The sequence below is a fragment of the Lontra canadensis genome, unplaced genomic scaffold (genome assembly GCF_010015895.1).
Source record: "Lontra canadensis isolate GAN:19392208 unplaced genomic scaffold, GSC_riverotter_1.0 scaffold33, whole genome shotgun sequence".
In the NCBI taxonomy this organism is placed as follows: Eukaryota; Metazoa; Chordata; class Mammalia; order Carnivora; family Mustelidae; genus Lontra; species Lontra canadensis.
In genome coordinates this window covers 19324761-19345133 of record NW_022631027.1, presented here as the reverse complement: position 1 = coordinate 19345133, position 20373 = coordinate 19324761, and the positions used below count along the sequence as shown (strand labels likewise).

The 20373-nt window shown below is 39.0% G+C and overlaps 1 protein-coding gene across 5 annotated transcripts in view; it reads left to right on the top strand.

Moving 5' to 3' along the window:
* The window catches only part of VAV3 (vav guanine nucleotide exchange factor 3), a 361362-nt gene that overhangs the window by 197817 nt on the left and 143172 nt on the right, over positions 1–20373 (top strand). For all 5 annotated transcript variants that reach the window (XM_032867260.1, XM_032867258.1, XM_032867257.1 and 2 more), the window contains exon 15: positions 279–388. In XM_032867260.1, the coding sequence (XP_032723151.1) occupies positions 279–388 (110 nt within the window). The remainder of the gene's footprint in view (positions 1–278; positions 389–20373) is intronic.

Here is a 20373-nt window from a genome sequence, read left to right as displayed (position 1 = left end):
TAGAGATTGATGAGGAGCAGGGCTCTGTGAGACATAATTGGACAGTGGCACAACTGACAGTGATCATCTCTAAAGCCTTAATGGTCAAGTAAAATGCATTTGGCATAAGAACTGTTACAGAGATAAAGCTGACTATTGAAGTCTGATTGTTCACAGTTTGTATGCTGATAATGTTATGAGTGGTTTTTGAATGTCTGTGGTGGTGTTTTAGTGAATTTAGAAGAATGATGTTATCACTGAATGATACATATTAACCTGAGTAATATTACTTTCAACAGTGGTCTTATGGCTTCTACCTCATCCATACCCAAGGACAAAATGGATTAGAATTTTATTGCAAAACAAAAGATTTAAAGAAAAAATGGCTGGAACAGTTTGAAATGGCTTTGTGAGTATTTCTACCTTTAAAAGTGTTTTTTCTACTACTTAAAAATCTCTTACAAGTAATGAACTGTCAATAAATGTACTCCAGCCCTTGTAGCGTGTATATGGAGACTGTGGAAACACTTTGAGCATGATTGCTGCTTGGCTGGTCGGCTTGATAACTTTGGTCTCCTACGAGAGGCTTTGGCGAATTTCTTCAAGAAAAAGAAAGAGGGCACTCTAACATTTTGTTTGACTTTCTTCTCATGGGCATATTTTAATTCTTTAGCTTTCTGCAGCCTGTGAAAATATTAACAATTCTAATGATAAACTTTTGATATGCTGACCGTATTTTATATAGATCTTTAAAGTAGAAGTGGTCGCAAACACACACATTCATACTTGCACATGTTTTATTTTTAATAGAAAAATTCATTTCTTCCCCTCATTTGATTTTTTTTTTTTTTGACTCATTTATTGTTTGAGTCCTAGATAAATTACCTGGTGTTTTTAATGAATGTTTTAAGCTCTTGAGTTCTTTCCATGTTCTTTCCTTTTATGAAAGTGGAAGCTCAAGAAAGAGGTGGGAAGTAAATTAGACCTGTTTCAAAAGGAATGACATAAAGAGATGTAATTACACAAAAACATGTTATTATAGGGGTTTCTTTTTAGTTTTGATGTTTTGGATTAAAAGGTGCATAGTGACCTTGTTACAAAAACATTAAGGTTACCCTGAAATTGAAACTGTTAGCAAAAGGTGAAATTCGGGGTGGGGGGCGGATGGGGGAGAAAAGCACTTTGGATTTGCTTCATTTGTATTCTAGCACTGTTTACCATTTGTGGACAATTCTATCGGGCTTTTGTTCCTTCTTTTGCTTTGTTTTAAGAAATGCTTATGTTAATATGGGGATTAGATTAGAATGTTTTATTGTAGTTCTGAAGTAAGAAAAACAGATTTTCTTGAGATTATTTTATCTAACATTTTGAGAGCAATGATGGTGCTACTAAGATGTTTGTAAGCTCATAAAACAATTCTGGATTCGGCAGTAACCACGGTCATGAGTTGGCTGCATGGTCTTAGCTAAGTTCATTATCTTTCAGAGCCCTGGTTTCCTCCTCTATAAAATAAGGATAATAATATTTTGGATTTCAATAATATGTTTCAGGCAGAGTGCTAGCCACATAGCACACCAGCAGTCATATGGTATTGAACAATAATGATATCTATTGTTATCACTATTAGTAATATTGTTTTGTATTTAGGATCTTTTTATACCCATGAGGACTTGTAAAACCAGAAGGCACCATCCCAGTATACATCATGGTGCTAATAATGTATTGTTCTTGATTATAGTGGTGAAGCCAAAGAGGTTAGTAGTTCTGTGCATGGATGCTGTGGCTATGCTGTAGGTCCCCTTTGGCTGGGGCCTGAATAAGGAAGTTGGTGGCCTCTGCCTAGTCTCTCACAGATTGTGGGCTCCATCATAAACCAAGGGTGCTATTTTAAGGAGGTTTCAAGTGGTGACTTGTCTACCTGGGGTTGGTGACAATGGGCACAGGCAGAGCTGATATCAAGCCTTTGCTCTTGTGGGAATGACGCTAGGCTAGTATTTACTTGTGGGTTCTTTTTTGCTATATAATCTTTGGATGAGTGAAAACATTTCTGCAGAGGAGGGAAGGTAAATTTCTTGTCTGGAGCAGGCAGCTCTCCTTGGACTGTACGATAGGCAGACCAGTTAACATTTTGTTCAGTTGCCATAAATCAAGGAACTTAACTGGATACAAGAGATTTTACAATATGGATGCTTTTGTCTCCTTTGTGAAAAAGGATCTGGGGTAGGTGGATGAAGCTTGGTCTGGTGGCCCACTGAACTATCCTCAGGGATCCAGACTCAGGGCTTCTGCTCTTCACGATAAGCATTTGGCTTCTGTGCTCAGGGTTGGTCACTTTGTTGTCCAAGATAGCTGCTGGAGCTCCAGTTATAAAACCTCCATGCTAGGCAGCAGAAGGTGACTCCTTTCTTTGAAGGATCCCTTGTAAATATGCCACAAACTTATGTTACTAATACTGACTAGAATTTAGCCGTATGGCCACATCTGTCAAGGGAGCCTAGGAAATCTCTATCATCTTTATTTCAGGCAGGATTGCACCTAGCTGAGAATCAAGGTTCTCTTATGGGAAAAAAAAAAAAAAAAGGAGAAACTCGTAGACAACTACCTGTCACTGCTTGATAGGTATATACCTATGGGAGGATGGATAGATAGAAATTGTCTCACCATAAGAAAGACGGCTGTACCATGCCCAGGGAAACTGGGATTCTTAACTTTGAGCATTTTCCAGACACCTCACCAATATAATTAAACCTCCAAGTGGCTGTTTGTATTTCAGAATTCCATTGACTGCCCATGCAGATGGTGAGAGGGTGGAAGTACCTTTTTTGAGAATTGCCAGAGTCGAAGTGGAGGGCTTCTATAAGGGATGATGCCAATTATGGCAAAGTAAAATTAGTCAGGATTTTACTCAGGCATCAGAATATGCCATTATTTTATTTTGTCCCCTCTTTTTTGAAGCTCATTATGCAGGAAAGCCCTGCTTCCTGCTCTATAAGCAGCTCCTGCTTGTCTTGTGCTCAGGAGAATAAAATAACCTAGGTTAAGTCCTGAAGCTTAGGACGACGTTACCTATGGTTCAAATTTTGCCATTTTATCTATTAAAGTTCGAGTACTGTCCTTCTCTAAGCCATGGGGAATAAAAGAAAACTAGGGACAGCCCATGAAAACCTTTGGATGCCTCCTCAAGTCGGCTTCTACCAGTCCCTTTAGCATTAACATTGGACACACAGGTCCTCCTAGAGCATTCTGGAGTGTTTAAGGAACTCAGGGAAGGAAAGGGAGGCATCGGTAGGAGTGTGGTGGGAAATCAAAGGAGGTGATATTTTAAGACTGATGAAATGCTTGCCAGTTCTATTTACAGAAGATGGCTGTTCTGCTGTTTATAGGATGATTGGATCGTTTTTATTTTTTAAAAAAGTTGCAAATCACCTTTAAGATGTTTAAAATACCACTTTTAATTTAGAACATTAAAAAAGACCATAGAAAAGCATGAATACCAATAAACAGTAAGTACCCAGTAAACGCATATCATCTCCCTAGAGGTGACCTAAATCTCAGCCTGTGTCTTTTTCTCAAACACATCCCATCCCTGCTCAGTAGTCGTGTTCTCTGACCTTCTTTGGCAATAACCACTTCCAGCATTTAGAATATTCAGTGAACCACATCAGAGCTTGGCAAACCTCCGTAAGAAAGGATGAACAAAGAGAAAAGCAGCAGTGACCCACTTGGATAGGGCAGGGAGAAAAATGTTTTTTTCTTTTTCTCCTGTGAGAAGAAGTGGTAGCAGGATGGATTGCTCTTGAGGTTGTTGGAACAGTCATGGAACCAAAGAAGTTTGGGAGCCATAGTTGTGGGGGACCGCCACTCTGAAGAATGTATTTAAACCTTTAAGAGACTGATGTATATACATTGTTTATTCTTCTTTATTTCCAAAAGGGCTTTTGTCACCATCTCTCCCAATTCCATTTAGTTTTCTGTGAAATAAGATGGCAAATATTTTTAATAGCTTAAGCTAGTTTTCATAATGATACAGGAGAATATGGATGTGAGTGCCTATAGCAATGTTCAAAATATTGTCAGGAAGCTTCTGGGTATATTTTCCTCCAATCCCTTATATCCAGTGTGTTTTTATGAATTCTCCTATTAGATTTAAATTGATAAATATTGTCATACCCATTTTATAGCTCAGGAAACTAATGATTACAGCAGTGTTTCAGCAAACTTGTACAACTTCAGTGCTGTATCATTTACAATGGAGTTCAGGATCTCAGGTCACAACAATTTCTTTACCCCAAGGTGCTAAAATAAACAACTGGACTGAAATCCTGTTATCTACAACTAGAGTCAGGTTTCCTTTTCTGCTCCCCCACCTCCACCACTGTAACTAGGACCTAGAGGATCAGGCAGTTTCTTTAAATGTTCCAGAAACAAGTCAACGTTGGGTAAAATATGAAACAAATAAATTGAATAATAGACAAGGGAGGCTTTTTAAAGAAGGAGAGCGAGAAAGAAAAAGTAAAATGGGGGCGGGTATTGCAAATGGTAAAAAGTGGTAGATTCTGAACCAGCCTCCATAGTGTTTACTGAAGGAAACTGAAAAGTTCTTTGCCTGGAATTTATTCTGACCGACTTGATCCAATTCTTGAAGTTCTAACAATTTATATTAATCCCTTGAATAAAGAAAGTTCCTTGAAAGATGCATTGCCATATTCCCACTATCTAAGATTCCTTCACTGTATACCATATGCACTGTGCTACGTGGTTTTCTTAAGAGGAGGAAGAACATAGAAATAGTAATGTGTGCTCAAAGATTAGCCCAGGATATTTAGGACTAGTTGCCAAATTAGCAATTTGTTGTTAATTGTTAAATGCTAAGACTGTGGTTGTGGAGAGAAGAGTAGAAGGGTATATAGAAATTACAGAGCCAGGAAGGGACTCTAGGACCAGATGTCATTGTCATGTTGGACATCTAGAAGGGCAGCCCCTGAGCTTTGTCTCCCATGGTGAACCCCTGAAAAGGGGTGCTCTCCAGATAGGGTAGGGCAGGGGGCAGGAATCTAGCCATTAAACTCCACAAATCTCATTTGATCAGAGTCACACTGTTTCTAATTTATTCCCCACTTACTTCCAGAAGGAATTTGCGGTCACTCACCATAAAAAGCACACATGCCACAGAATTAAAAAGAAAAATTTAAATAATCAGAGGTCAAACAGAACAATGTTTCAAAGCATTTTCCTCACACTCGGGATCTACTAGACAAGAATAGTTTCCTGAAATTTACCTTCTGTAGTTTGTATTATAAAAGCAGTGAGTATGTTGTTCACATTTTAAATATGAAATTATATTTTATCAAACATAATTTAAAAAACATAAAATTTGTTTTAATCTAAAGATATTGCTCAGATATTTTGACTACCAGAGAGATAATTACTGGAGGAAATTACATTCATTCTACAAGTACTTACTGAGCACTTGCCTTCTTGCCAGATATTATTAGAAGCCCTGGGCATGTAACAAAGAAGGAGCTATTGCAATTGAATTTAATACTGTAATTTATAAATATAATTTTTTATTAATATATACAGGATTGAATTTAAAGACTGTACTCTTGGATATTTCTAGCCAAATAACATCTTCCTCCCAGTCCCATTTGCTCAAGTGTGAATAGAAGGAAGCCTGAGAAGTACCTTTCTCCCTGTACCTGTGGACAATTTCTCCCCAGTCTCTGCAGACTAAATCTGACCACTTGCTTGTAATCTTCGTGCTCCCCTCCTTGGTTTAAGCCTTTCACATGTCTAATTAGCTTCTGTCCCTCTTCCCCACTCCTTACCAGTCCACACTTCATTCCTGAAGTGATCCACCTGTGGCCCGCCCTTCTTAAAACCCTTTGTTGGCTATTTGTTGCCCTTGGTATAATCTCAGAATTCTTGCCAGGACCTAAAGGCCCTCCCTGATTTTATCCTGCCCGTCTTTCCAGCTACATCTCATAGTAGGTTTTCCTGGGCTCATTTTGCTGTGGTTATATTGAGTGGATTTCAGTTCTTGGGGAATGCACAGGCCCTCAGACAACCGCCTTAGAGGCTTCCTTAACCAGGATGGTCTTTCCTCCTGTTCTTTATCCTATAGACCTTGGCTTAAAATGTTGCTTTCTGAGAGAGATCGTTCTTGACCATTACACTAAATCAGTAACCCTACCTCCCCAGTATTCTCTCACAATTGTAATTATATGGCCCGGCAAAAATTATCCAAGGGTGGTATTTATAGCCTTCCTTCCACCCGTCTGCCTTCCTGCTTATTAAAGCAGATCTATTACGTGCCAGCCCAATTTCACCTATCCTTTCTCCTCCTAAAGAATAGAGATTCCTTCCTGCTTACTGAGAGAGAAGCTGAATTGAACTATATGGCTAATGCTGGGAGAAAGGAAAAAAGAAAGCTTCATAGTTCTGGAAATGGAAAGAAAATTCAGGGTTTTAGTGGAATGAGGCTCTGGAATAGTGGTGGGGTTTGAGGAATTGGGAAAGGAGAAAAGCACCTTTTGAAATACGTATCTGTGAATTGTGAATTATATTCCCTCTTATGTCCTTTGAAATGTTAGAAAGAGAATGCAATTGCTTTTTGGTTATTTTGATTTCTGTATGTGTACTTTTAAGGGTCCAAGGCCAAACTGCCTGGGCCTTTCGGTTGATGGGGTTGCCATTGGATCTAACTGTCCATTTCATGGCTGTTTCTCCCCTAAACTAAGAACACCGTGATGGCCGGCATCTTGTCAGTGGTGTTCACATGCATGAGGAGTCCCGAGCACAACTCCTAGCACACAGTGGAAAATCCCATTTTTATTGTAAATCTGAAATTTTACTCAAGTTTTCTGGTAACAGGGTAATATAAAAACAACAACAACAAAGACCTGATGGCTTAAGGATTCCTAGGGTTGGACAAGATATAAGAGCCCTTGAGGGAAAGAAACTTTTTCTAGTATAATAAGTAGGCTTTATAATTTGCATCCTTAGGTAGGAGACACTGAAAAACATACATTTTCCACTAGCAGCATGAGATTTTCTGAAGTTCTAGAAGTTGATGTTACGTAAAATTATGTTTTCCTTAAATTAGCCTTCAAAAAATAAGTTTGTAATTTCTTGAACGCATTTTTGTAGCCACCCAACTTGATGTTCTAGGTTGTTTCTTTTTGTTTTTCCATATATGTTTCTTATTGGCAGACTGACTTCATGCTTGGATGGAACTTATAGAGCCAACCAGGATATGGATAATGTCCTCATTACCTAGACTCTTTCGCATAATGCTGACCTAATCTATAATTTTGCTGAAACCTGCAGAACAACATGCAATTCACATGCTATCTGGACCTCCTTGCTTCTGGGAGCTGTGGGCAGAACTCGGCCCAAACTCTAGTTCCAGGGTCTGAGGTGCTCAAAGCCCACCTATTTCCTCACATTTCTCTCTGTCTTAACTCCTGACCCAGAAGAAATACAGTCATGGCCTAGATTTTGTGATAGTGATGGGTGGCACAAGAGAGAGGGTCATTTCATGCACCTGTTCCCTCTGCCATTTCATCAGTCTCCTTGACATCCTCAATGTGACTCTCTTCACTATACGCTGCTCCCCACAGTGGGCCAGTATGCCTGGACTCACAGCTTTTCCTCTGGAGCCTGGCTAGTCAGGCCAGAGACAGCACATACCTTAGCCATCCTGGGACTTAGAGAAGTAAAGCTTGTTATGTTACGTCAGTTCAAGATTAAGAAATCTACTGAGTATCTTAAGGGGAGATGCTCTTTGCTATTGGTCGGTAAGCGATCCTTGTTCTTAACAGAATATTAAAGTTTTGGCTGCAGATTTGACATTGCGTTGTACACACTGAAAAGACTGATTTTGCTTATATATTTTGCCTACATGGAGACTCCTCCATCTACGTGAAGCGATGGAAGTCAGAGAATTCCATAGCAAGTCCAAACTACTGCTACCACTACTCCTACTAGTACTGTTACTTCCCCTTTCTCTTCTCTCTTCTTGCTTCTTTTCTTCATTTTCTTCCTTAGGAGGTCTGTTTGGATCTTCTCAAATATACATACATGTAAGTAGCTTTTGAGACTACAAATGTCATCATTTGGAACAGAGGCCAATGTACTTTTGTTGTAAGGGGCCAGAAAGTAAATATTTTAGGCTTTGTGGACCATATGGTCTCTGTCATAATTACTCAGTTCTATCATTGCAGTAGTAACACAGCCATGGATAATAGACAAATGAACAAGTGTGGTGTGTTCCAATAAAACAGGTGGTGGGCCGTATTTGGCTCATGAGCAGCAGTTAGCGACCCCTGTGTTATAGCCCAGAGAAGATGATTTAGGCCTGGGGAAGTAGTGAATATGTGCTACCGCTAAATGATCTCAGCTCTAATGGAACTGCCCTGTGGCCTTTTGGACTAGTGTGATTTTTTATTTTTATTCTTTTTAAAATTTTTTTAGTAGCACTAATCCCTGCTTAGGCCATCATGATGATTTAGCTACAGAATGCTCTCTGTTCCACCAAAACCAAAGAAAAGATACCTGGGTGTATTATTTGTATTTGACATTACTTTGTACTGTCCAAACAGATGTCAAAAATACCTACCCAAAGAGCGAACTGCACCTATTCAGGTATCTGGTTTCCTTAAGTTTTATTCTAAGGTTTATTAGAAAGGACTGTGAGGCCCAAAGAATCCAGGCCAATAGGAACATCACAGTAAGCTTTTCTTAATACTCAACCACATCAACGAAGGTACTTCTGTAGTCAGTGATGGCTTTGTGCTCTTGGGGCATTTTCCTTCCAGCAGTAATGCCATTTGTGCCTGTTATTTTTCTGAAATTTCCTTCCTGGAGAGCACACCAAGGAAAACTACAAGGGGCAAAGGAAGCCTAGAGTGGTATTAAGAGTTGGCCCAAGGGTGAGCCTTCCTGAACGAGCCATATGTGGGAGTGACATTCTGACTTTGCTGGCACCTGGTTTGTCATTTTCTGGGTGTTCCAAGCTGGTGTCAGTGTCTGCTGGAAACGGGTAGCCTCGCAGGCATTCTACCAAAGTATCAGTCCTCAAAGCGTCTCTGTACTGTCTGCGCACATGCTGTTTCGGCTTTTTGGAGAAATTATTTTCTTTAAAAACAGTCTTCTATTCTTTCTCCTTAAAAGGCTTTCATTGCCGTTTTGAACATGCAGAATTTGTTTATGAATATGAGATCCCTGCTCACTTGATCCCTTGCCCCTGGGTGGTGCTGAGTCGCGTGGTACTGACCTATTCACATTAATCTCCCAAGTTGAAGCCAGCTCAACTCTCCCTGAATCTAATGTATTATCTATAACCTTTCAAAATTGGCAGTTAAGTCAGTGTAGGGAACTAAACCACAGTTTCCTGGCAGCAATAAAAGGAAGTAGGACACAGGACAGTGCTCAGAAAAACCGCAGCTGTCAATAAATGGAGTCTTTCAGTAACCTGTTTGATCCAGAAACATGTAAAAGCATTTCATGCATGACAAAGCATTGGTAAATATTAAATAGTATTCTTGCTCTGTTATTGCCTAGTGGGGATCAACCTCTCTCCTTTTTCTCTGGTTATATTTAATACTTGCTTGACATTTTTCTGTCATTCCTGAGCATGCTTATAAAGAAGTCCTAGGCAGGAAGAAGAATGGATAGCTATCAAAAGTCCCATCATCCAAGAGCATTATTCTGTTAAAATTAAATGCAAGTAACATTGTTAGGGTGAATTAGTGTTGGTTTCCCCAAGCATTTGTAACAGACCCTTTGTCATGCTTTTCTTTTTTTCCTTCTTCTTATATGAGTAATAGTGCAACCAGGGATGTTTAACCTGACAATGGTGTTCACTGTACTGACTCCAGCTTGTCTGGGTAATGTAAATAACACAAAGAGTAAGTTTGTTTCAAAACTGTTCAGTGTATTGAGTCAACCATATATATATATATGGTTGACTCAATACTCACTCAATACTCACTTTCTTAGAGGAAATATATATATATATGGTTTCCTCTAAGAAAGTGACTTGATCAGTGAATTCTATAATAATGAGCAAGCTTTAATTTATAAGCCTAAACCTAATAGTTAAGGTCATATGTACTATCTTTAGGATATCTTTGATAAGAAATTATTAGATCATTGGAATTATTACTTTGAGCTGTACAATACAAAATAAGCCGTGTTTGAAGATTGGCAGTCCTTTCGATGGAAACAATAGAAGACACTTTGTTTTTCCTCTTCATGACAGTGAGCAATAGCAGTCTAGTTGGAAAGATTTAGAAAGTCATGCTTGAAACAGTTATCGAATGAAACTAAATATTGTTTATCTGTGTTTGTTTATTCATCTATTTTTCAAGCATCTCATACCTTCCCAGGAACTAGTCTAAGGCAGGATAGATATAATGATGAATAAGGCCAGTTCTCTTCCCTTAGGAGTTTACATTCTAACAAGGCATATTTTCAAGTTAGCATTATAATGTCAATGCAAAGCAGTGGTAAATTGCAAGGTAAACGAAAGCTTACATCACACATTATTTGATGTGAGGAAAATAGAATTGGAAATTTCAACGTAGAAAACTCCAGTGCATGTCATACTATCAGGCAAATTTTGAAAATTAGTGACATTCTGGGGGTCTAAGAAAGGCATGAGCAAAAAATTGAAGTTTTTGCTCTTCATTTAGACAAAGAAAATCATTATAGGCTAAGTATATATTGTTTGGCTTTAAATAATTAGGAAAAATGCCCTCTACCACTGATATGTAATTTAGAAAAATTAATTTGTTATAGGCGAGTTTTTCTCCCATATACTCTGAATACCAGCTTATAATTATCAAGATGTTCAGAAGCCATACTGTTTTGTAAACTCATGGACACTTTGAAGAGGAGTTTGAAGTTCCCTCATTCCAGCCATTCAGTGCTCAAACATTTCCTACAACTTCTTTCCACATGTAGTCTGTGCTTGAATGTTTCGTGTGATGAGGAACTCACTACCTCTGAAATCACTTGCTCTTTGCTTAGCTTTGACTGTAGAAAACTTTCTTACAATAAGTTGAAATCTGTCTGTTCAAATATAATTTCCTAATGTAATTTCTTGGGCCCAAATAGAAATTTATCTGTTTCCTCTATTTGTAGCCCTTCAGATGTTTCCTCCAACTTTGTGTTTTAAACATTCTTTCTCCTAAATAAAAAGAAACTTAATTTGGAAAGATGTTTTCATTAACTAGTTTAGTTTAATGCTAACCTGGATTAGATAAAGGTATAGGTAAATTGAATGTTTAATTTCAGTCCAGTATTAGGGGCAAGGTGTGATGCTAGCTGCTGTCATCCCTACAAAAAAAGTAAAGGAGAGAGTTTTAATCTTCAAGGCATTTAGAAATCAATTTAAGATCTTCTGATTAAATTATGCATAGCATTTTTTCTGCTTCTGAGTATTACAAGGAAGATTTCAGATTTTAATTCCTTCATGTTAGAGTATTTAGAGTCTGGTAGCACACAGGGGTAATTCCTTCCTCTTAAATAGTGCTTTATAGTCTCCAAAGCATTTTTGGATAATACTTCATTTGATTATTAAGGAATACTGTGAGGTAGCCCGGAGGTATTGTCTTTAAAAAAAAAAAAATAGAGGAGAGATTAAGTGTTTTGTGTGTGCTTTTTTAGTTAACAAGTGACAGAGACTGATCTTCAATCTCAATCCAGAGCTTCCCCCTGGCCCCACGCTGTCTCATTTATAGCAAGAATACCTACTGTTGTTCTCCAAAGATGAAAGTTTGTTTTATAAGCAAGAGGTATTTTTGTGTAGTATATTCACACACTGAATGAAAAATATGATTTAGAATCTAAATATTTCCCACTTATTTTGTACTGATGCCGTTGGGTAAGAATTAGTTATTTTTACAAAATCAAATAATAACATTATGCATTATTAACAATTTGTAAGGATGATTTGGGCTTTAAAGCATTTCCTTAAAGTAAGTCAAGTCTTGATTTATAAGTTAATATATAGAAAGAGTTTTGGTCACCTTGTAGAATTGTGCTTAATACAATCTAAACAAAGTTTTGATTTGATTTGATGGTGTTTCCTTTTTCCAGTTGTCTAGATAATGTGATTTCAGTCTCAGACTTTAAATGATCTTTTTAGAGGTAAGGACAATGGGGAGGAAAAGCCTTAAGGTCTGAGACTAAGTCCTGGCTGGTTATCAGGGTGGATTAAGATGAGTTTTAAATATATATACTTATACTGGGGTAACACTGAATGTATGTTACAGAAGTCACTGGAGATATGAACCTGGTGCCTAACACTCATTTTTCTCCTTCAGGATGAACTTCGGACTAAGACTGAATAGCTTCTTTTTCCTGGAGAGAGCCCAATTTGAAGCAGTTATCAGAAGGATGTGTTTAACCTGTCTTTTGCTTATTAGAATAGCAAACTTTCTTCTAAACATCTTTGTCTAAGAAAACACTGGGACTAGGAGCTCAGATTATCTGCCTCAAAAATTATTAGAATATTCCAGTGGCTGGTGGTGTCAGCCTATCCACATCTTTTTATTTGCAGCATCATACTTTGCACAAAGCAGCTAGCCCTTTGAGGAAAGGGAAAAAGCTAAAAAAAAAAAAAAATCTAAAAGTCACAAATGACCTAAATTAATGGGCTTTATAAATTTGAAAATGCATAAAAGTATTAGTCTTATTTTATAGTTTGCTATAGTAAAACAACAAAAACCTGTTTGAATTTATTTTTCTTCCAGTCTTTCCTGGCATCAGTCCTATGAGAGAATTAATCTTCAATGACGTTAACATTGTCTTCCAAGTACAGTGCTATGCTTTTGATATTTGTCTTTTTAACTCTTTATGGAATTTATGACAGGGGCAATGATCTCTGTTTTGTTTTGTTTTGTTTTGTTTCTTTTCTTTTTTTAATAAGTTAACTAAGGACCAAAGATTTAAGTCCCTGCTTGGGCCACGTAGCTCATGATGGCATGGAAGCTCCACCATGGTGCAGGACCAGGCTTTTCCTGTTCTTTTCTCCAAAAAGTTTCTTGCCCAAATGGCGAGTAAAGCATAAAAAGGATGTTTTATTAAACTCTATTTTCCTATCTCCTAACCTGAGACTACAGACTTCCTGTGCTTTTGTTTCTTTCCCCCCGGAGAGCAAGAGCAACCAGAAACAAAATTCTCTCATCTATTCTCATACACCACATTTGCTTTATGTGGTCTCTGACTAATGACTCATTGGTCAGAATCAACTCAGGGATCTATTCTCTGATAGTGCATTAATAATATATATGCATTAAAGCTCCCTCTCAGAGAATATTTGAGCTTTGACATATCGAACACTGGCATTTTAAATTAAAGCTGTTGCTGCCGGTGCATTTTAAAAACTAGATAGCTTGGAAATAGTGCTTCATACATTACGAAATAGACCTGAGGTCATAGGTAGTTTACTAAGCTAAAACTATTCCTGGCCTATTTAATTGTGGTCGGGGTTTGAATTGTATTTTCCAATTACTGTGACCTAAACATCTTTCAGATTGAGGGCGGGGGAAAAAAAAAAAAAAAGAAAACAGAACGTTAGGGCTTTGATCTACTAGAAGGTACACCATAAAATAATCTAATGGATTGTCTACATAACATACAGACTTGGAATAATGAATTAGGAACTTTCTGCATTCTTTAAGATAGGAAGTCTCATGATTGGAATGGTGCTTTGTGATAACAATGACTCTGTTGAGCTCTAGGCTTGCATTATTGTCTCTTGTCTTGCAAACACTTTTATCTATTTATATAGCTGAGCGTTCTTTTTCTTGTGGCATTAAACTTGTGCAAGTTGATAAGTAGTCTGTACTAAGCCTTTCCCTCAGTATAGCTTATTGGGACATTTGTGTTATACACATACATATTTATGTACAATACTTATCCATATGCACAAGGCTCTCCCCATGAAATTTTTACTTTAGGAGAGTGTAATAAAGAACCTTAACTTTGGAACCACAAAGGTCCCCTCTCTTGCCTCAGCCATTTTACAGATAGATCAATTACCAGATTGTAGGTGGTTTTCCTTAAATGCCTATGTGCTGGATGATCTCAGATTTTGTATCCAGTTGGACTTAGGGAAACTTTTTCTACAGAGGAACTTGCCCAAAGCCACAGAATTGAAAGTAGACCCCAGTCCTTTTAATTTCTGGTGATTCCTCTTCTTCCAAGAGTAGGCTTTTATCGGGTTCCTTTTGCATGAAATGAGGCAGTCTACATCTTTTCCTGTTATCTCTGTCATGAAAAGCTGCCATTTCCATGTCCAGGGACCAGTGGACTTGGGGTAGGGGGAAGAAGTCAACCAGCCTCCAGTGGATCTTAGCAATAGGAGCCATTGTTCCAGCATCTATTTGACATGAATATATTGTTCGCTGTTGACGTTGCAGATATGTTCTCAGCAGGGCACGCTTGAATACTTGATACTGCCTTGAAACCTTATAATTGTAGGATAGAGTGAAACCCAATGTGAATTCAAAATTTAATTAAACTTTTTGCTTGTTAATTGTTTAATGGGTTGCCCAGTCTAACTCGCAATTCCATATTCAATTATAATGAAACTCCCCTTAGACTGAGTTTATTTTGGCTTTTAAAAATGACTCTAAAAGGTATTGATGCGTTAAGAGAATCCTTGGTTTTATAAAATTTCAACATAAGAGATTGAGTGTTTTAGTATTAGGTTTGTATTGACTCTTGATATTGACACAAGTCTAAATTTGCAAAGCCCACAAAAGCTAAATCCCATGGGCTTATGTTTAATTTAAAATATGGCTAGCTGGCCATTTTGAATATACTAGATAGGCTGACAATCTGAATATCTGACTGGTTGGGGAAATAGTCAGATATTAATTTTTAATGTTTATTAGTAGACTGCAGTTGGTTTTTAAATTTATTTGGAAAGTAAGAATTCACATTTATGTAAAATTGCCAACAAACCTGGTTTCATAGAGGTGTTTAGAGGTTAAATGCCTAATGATTAATTTATGCTTTAGTAATATTTTTAATAATTTGGAGGAAAGGTAAGGCAGCTGAGGATAATGTTAATGATGAATTATAATAAAGGTTTAAAGATTCTGAGATTTAATAGTGGAGATCTTACTCAGCATCCTAAAAACAGAATAGGAGAACAAATGGAAAAGACTACTTAGTGGTGTTCACAGAGTGCTGAACAAGGAGAAAAAAAGCTAAGGAAGGACCCGGCCACTCCCACCCCCATCAGTTCCCTTCCTCCACTGACATGGCCAGGGGACCCAGGCAAGGCAAGGGTCCTCTTTCTTTCTCTGGGACTTCATTCATCTTAAAGAGGGGCTTTAAAAAATATTTGTGATCTGTTCTTTTCCTGCAGCACTAGAAATTTTGCTCTTAAATTTGACTCTGCAGCCCGTTTCTTGAATATGTTGAAGCCTTGTTGAATGGAAAAAGAACATGGGGGAGGTGTGGAAGCTAACTGTGATACAGAATTAATACTGTAATCTCATCATCTTTTATTTCTGCCCAACAGTTATGACATTTTTTTTTTCTTGTGCTTATTCTCTTTTGGTTCACAAAAATACGTTCAATAGTTATTACTTTGTGTGTGTGTATGTTTACAAGAACGTGTGTGGATGTACATACTGGATGATGATAGTGTGATCTCTTTGGGAAGATGAATGTTTCATGCCCTAAAGGTGATGATATGCTTTAAATTCTGCATACCTAGTCTGTAAACCATCAGGAAAATTCAATAAGTAGGACTTACTCCTTCTGTGGAAATATAATGGTGGTAAAGTAATATTCAAAATTAATTTAGTTTAATTACAAATGAAGGCATTCCTTCCATTCAAAATTAATAAAGAAATAAGATGGATAGTCTGTGCTGATTCAGTAGAACACATCATTTTGCAAAGCCAAAGAAATTATCTGTGAACCTTTGATCAAAAAGCGCAGATAGTGTGTGATCCAGGAAACTTGATTACTACTAGTTTTCAGTGAGGAGGGCTTTTTGATATTAAAAGCAGAAGAAGCCAGAGCATTATTGTGCAGAGAATTGATTGATCGCTTTAATCAATGACTTCTTCAGAGACCGTTCTGAGACATGACCAGGAAAATTGGAATGAGCCAGCTGACCGTTAGTGGTCAGCACTGCTCCACGAGAAGTGTCCACAGGGTGCTTGCAGCCAGAGGACAGAGAGACTCACTGGGAGAATTGTAGCCTGTGAGAAGATCAGACCTAAGTAGAGTTTAATAAAATTCTGCTTTGTAGTGATTTGTTTATCTTCTGTGAGCGATTTCTTTTTTTTTTTTTTTTTTAATAGATTGATTTATTTATCCGTTTGTGTACTCCTCTAGTGCTTTTCCCGGTCTGAACGAAAAGCACTTTGCAAATATCAGAGCTCAAATTTTAAAAAGATCATTGATTTTTTTTCAACAGCCCTGAAGGTAGGTTGTCACACATCATCATTTATTTCCAAGATAGGGATATTGATAGCATATATTAAAATCTTTCATTAGAGATTTTTTTTTTTTGGTCCAGCAATAACCTAAATTCAGAGGAGTTTTGTATTTGCCTTCATCTAATCAGAATTGCTATTTGAAAGTATATACTTAACGCAGGACAGTATGGCTGCCGTGCTGCTATAAGGGAAAGGAATAGTGTGTCAATAAAAATTATTCCTATGTGATAGCCACATAGTTGTCCAGGAAACCCAAGAAACAGGCTCTGATTAGCTACTGAAATTTGCCCAGCATGACCAGTGTTAAAATGAAAGATTGAGCTCCTGGAAGCTGCAAGTGCATGCCACACTCCTTTTCCCCTGCACCATTGACCACCGTGTCTCTTACTCACCTGGGACCTGTCCTCTCCTGAGGCCCACAAGGGAGCAACTTTTCATCTTTTAGGACTCAGATCAAAGACAGTTGCTCTCTTTTTACTCCCTCCTCTCCTGCCTCACCTTTAACCTATATTAAAGAGTTGACCAACCTCTTTATTCTCCACCATACCTTGTACCTTTGGGTAACACTTCATTAGATTTACTTCTGTGCATATCTTCATCTTTGTCCAGATTAAAAGGAGCTTAAGGGTGGGGGGAGCATGCTTCCCCCCTCCCACCTTATTCCCAGCACAGTACTTCTCTATGTTTGGCATTTAACAAATACTTTTTATTTATTTTTTTAAAAAGATTTTATTTATTTGACAGGCAGAGATCACAAGTAGCCAGAGAGGCAGGCAGAGAGAAAGGAGGAAGCAGACTTCCTGCTGAGCAGAGAGCCCAATTCCGGGCTCAATCCCAGGACCCTGGGACCATGACCTGAGCTGAAGGCAGAGGCTTTAACCCATTGAGCCATCTAGGCACCCCAATAAATACTTTCTAAATAAAAGAATGACTAGATTGAATAATTGTTTAAGAGCAAGTACCACATAATTTTAGAAAGAAGACAGATTCTGTGGGCTACAGTGATCTGGGAAGGTCTTAAAATGTGGAGCCTAAGCTAAGGGATGGATAGGATTTGGTGGGAAAAGGGAAGAATAATCATGATAAGGAAAACTGGTTTGAAGCTGAAACTGAAATGAACATTTAAAAATATATTGAATAAATGGATCTCTTTTGAGCTGATGACAGGATGCTATGGTTGAAGATACAGTTTTCCCATTGGAAATGTTTCCATTGTTCTTCATGACTCACATACTATTTTTCAAACTCTTTAGTATTGGGTTGTTCAGAGTCAGATCAGAGCTCAGCCCATTAATAGCTTCAAGAGCTGGGGCAAATTGCTCAACTTCCTTTGCTAAGCTTCTAGTAGGAAATCACAAAGTGGAGACATAATATCTACCTTACAGTATTTAAATGTTATAATATTTAAGTAAAATAATACTGTTTATCATTCCATATTTCCTGTGTCAGGCACAGTGCAGGGCTCTTTGTGCATAATAACTATTAAACTTTTACATCAGCCCCACATTGATAATTGTTTTTGTTCCTTACAACTTTGAAAATGTGGTGATACCACTAACAAATATGGAAAGATGGGAGATAGGATCACGAATTGTTTGGGGGTTGGGAAGGAACAAGGAACAGGCCACTCTGTAGAGCGTGGCCGACAGCAGTGTTTAACTGTATAGGTGCACTGTCGGGTCAAGAAAGACTGGGGTCTACTAAGTTATCTGCTCGTCCATAAAGCTGCTGTGCCCTGTGGTCTAATGTATCTTTAGCTCCAAAGCTGAACATTACCCTGAGACCCCTTGTGATACTGAATGCCTTTTTCTGGGAATCGGCATGGGATTGGGGAAGGGATGGTAAGATTGAGGTCATCCCATGGTTGGAGCTCTGAGCTCAGTGGGTTGGTGTGACCACAAGCCTAAGCTGAGGGCCATGGTCTGCTGTAAAGCATTCTCACAGGCTGGGGCTGCTCTTCCAATCATTCTCCCAGACATGGGCCAGATGAAAATTCCCAGAAACCAAGACCCCTACAGATTTTCTCTTTTTTGTTAAACTCAGGGTGACAGACGATAAAGGTTAGAAGCATTAATTTTAGAAATCAGTAGACAACACTTGAATCTTAGATTTTCTAGTTGGGTGACCCTCAACATATTTCTTAAGCTCTCGGAGCCTCCACTTCATCATCTGCAATTGTTGTGACGTCAAAAGAGAAACTACAAGTAAGGCAGGTGTCACGACGATGCTCCGGAGATCCTAAGCACTTAGAAATTGCTGGTGCTGACAGTTTTAGTTTCTCCTCCTAGGTGAATGCAGGCCCAGGGTTCTGGCCAGAGCTGATGTACTGTGGAGCTTTCATGTAGGAGGCCAACAGCCAGTCTCTGGGCATAAATGGAAATCATACCAAGCTCACCGTCTTAACTGATCTGGCAATCTGAAGGGGCCAGGCCCTGAAGGAGAATCCAGGTGTAAGCCGACAGAAGCCCCTGGGGGGTGCGGTGGGGGGGACAGAGGGGCCAGGGGGCCTTTAGAGGATGGTTGCGGATGGTGAAGAACTTACACTGGGAGTTCAGCCGTGAGTGCAGCATTGCTAGGACACTGGTTACCTCTGCCAGGCTGCGTGGAGGGAGGACCCCACAGGCACAGGCATAAGTCTGGGGCTGAGCCCACTGGCTGTGGCAATAACTTAGGCACGTGATGCTTGTGGCTGGAGGAGAGGCAAGGCCCGCCAGAGGAACTCGGGAAGGAACATACTTTGCCCCGTGCTGCTGTTCACCACTGACCTCACCTAGTGTTGGGCCATGGAAGACTCTGTAGACTCAAGCAAGGTCAGGATTTAACTGTATTTTTAGAACATTGTTTAGGGCATCAAGGGCATCCAGATGTTTTTTGACATGCCTCTGTTTGCTAGAGTGTCTTGATATTATTTGAGGGTGCTTGTGTTTTTCTTTTTTTGAGGTAGACTGGTATATGTGTCTATTTCAAGCCCGTGAGACTGCCGATTTTTGTTTTAGGAGCGGCTACTTGAGTTTCACTGTTCTGTATGCTTTTGGCCTCATTTGGGAGATTAAATTATTTCAGAATGGATAGAGACTATAGGGCAGAGAATCCCAAATCACAGGACAATTTGAAGTTCATTGACAAGGATAGTGAGAAAAGTGTGCTTTGCAGAATATTTTACTCTGAGTTTCTCTAATGTAATTAGTTTTGAAGGGGAAAAAAAAAGCCCAACATTCAGCAGAAAGGCAGGAATAGAGGATCAATGTGATACAGTGGAGGATGAGGCTGTGTTCAGGTATTGTGCATAACGGAAACTCGGAGGCACCACTGACTCCACAGAGGACAGGGCTGACTCCCTTTTGCCGTCTGTTTGTTTGGACACCCAGACAGTAATGGCAGGTTTGGATTCATTTTCTTCAGAAATATTTGAGAAACACTTGGAGACATAAAGTAGCAGGGAAGGGCCTCCACTCTGTGGTAAGCTGAATGTTTACCTGGGTTTCCTGCTTGTTTTGTGTTGTCTGACATTGAGGCAACATCAGATTTTTTTCAGGCTCAGGGATAGACCCACAAAGGATGAGTTTTTTCCTCCCCCCTAAGGTAGCCTTGATACCATTAGGAGCAGTGTTGTGTTTTCCTTGGTGGAGAGAGAGAGATGGCATCTGTGTTTTTCTGCATCTGCCTTCGGAGGAGGGGGAGAGGGAAGCACAGCTTCCATGACTTTTCTCTCCTTGAAGGTCAAGTGCATTCAGCTGCCCGCTGAAGCCTCTGTTTTCCTTAGGTATCCAGCCCTTTTCTGACTTACGCTAGGCCCGCACTAGTTCTCAGTACTGGAGTGCCTTGCCTTCTCAGTGCTATTCATTCTTTCTGGCTTGCGTGCTGAATGCTTCCCAGAGGTCCTAGAACTTGGCAAGGATCGCTGGCCATGTGGCTCTCA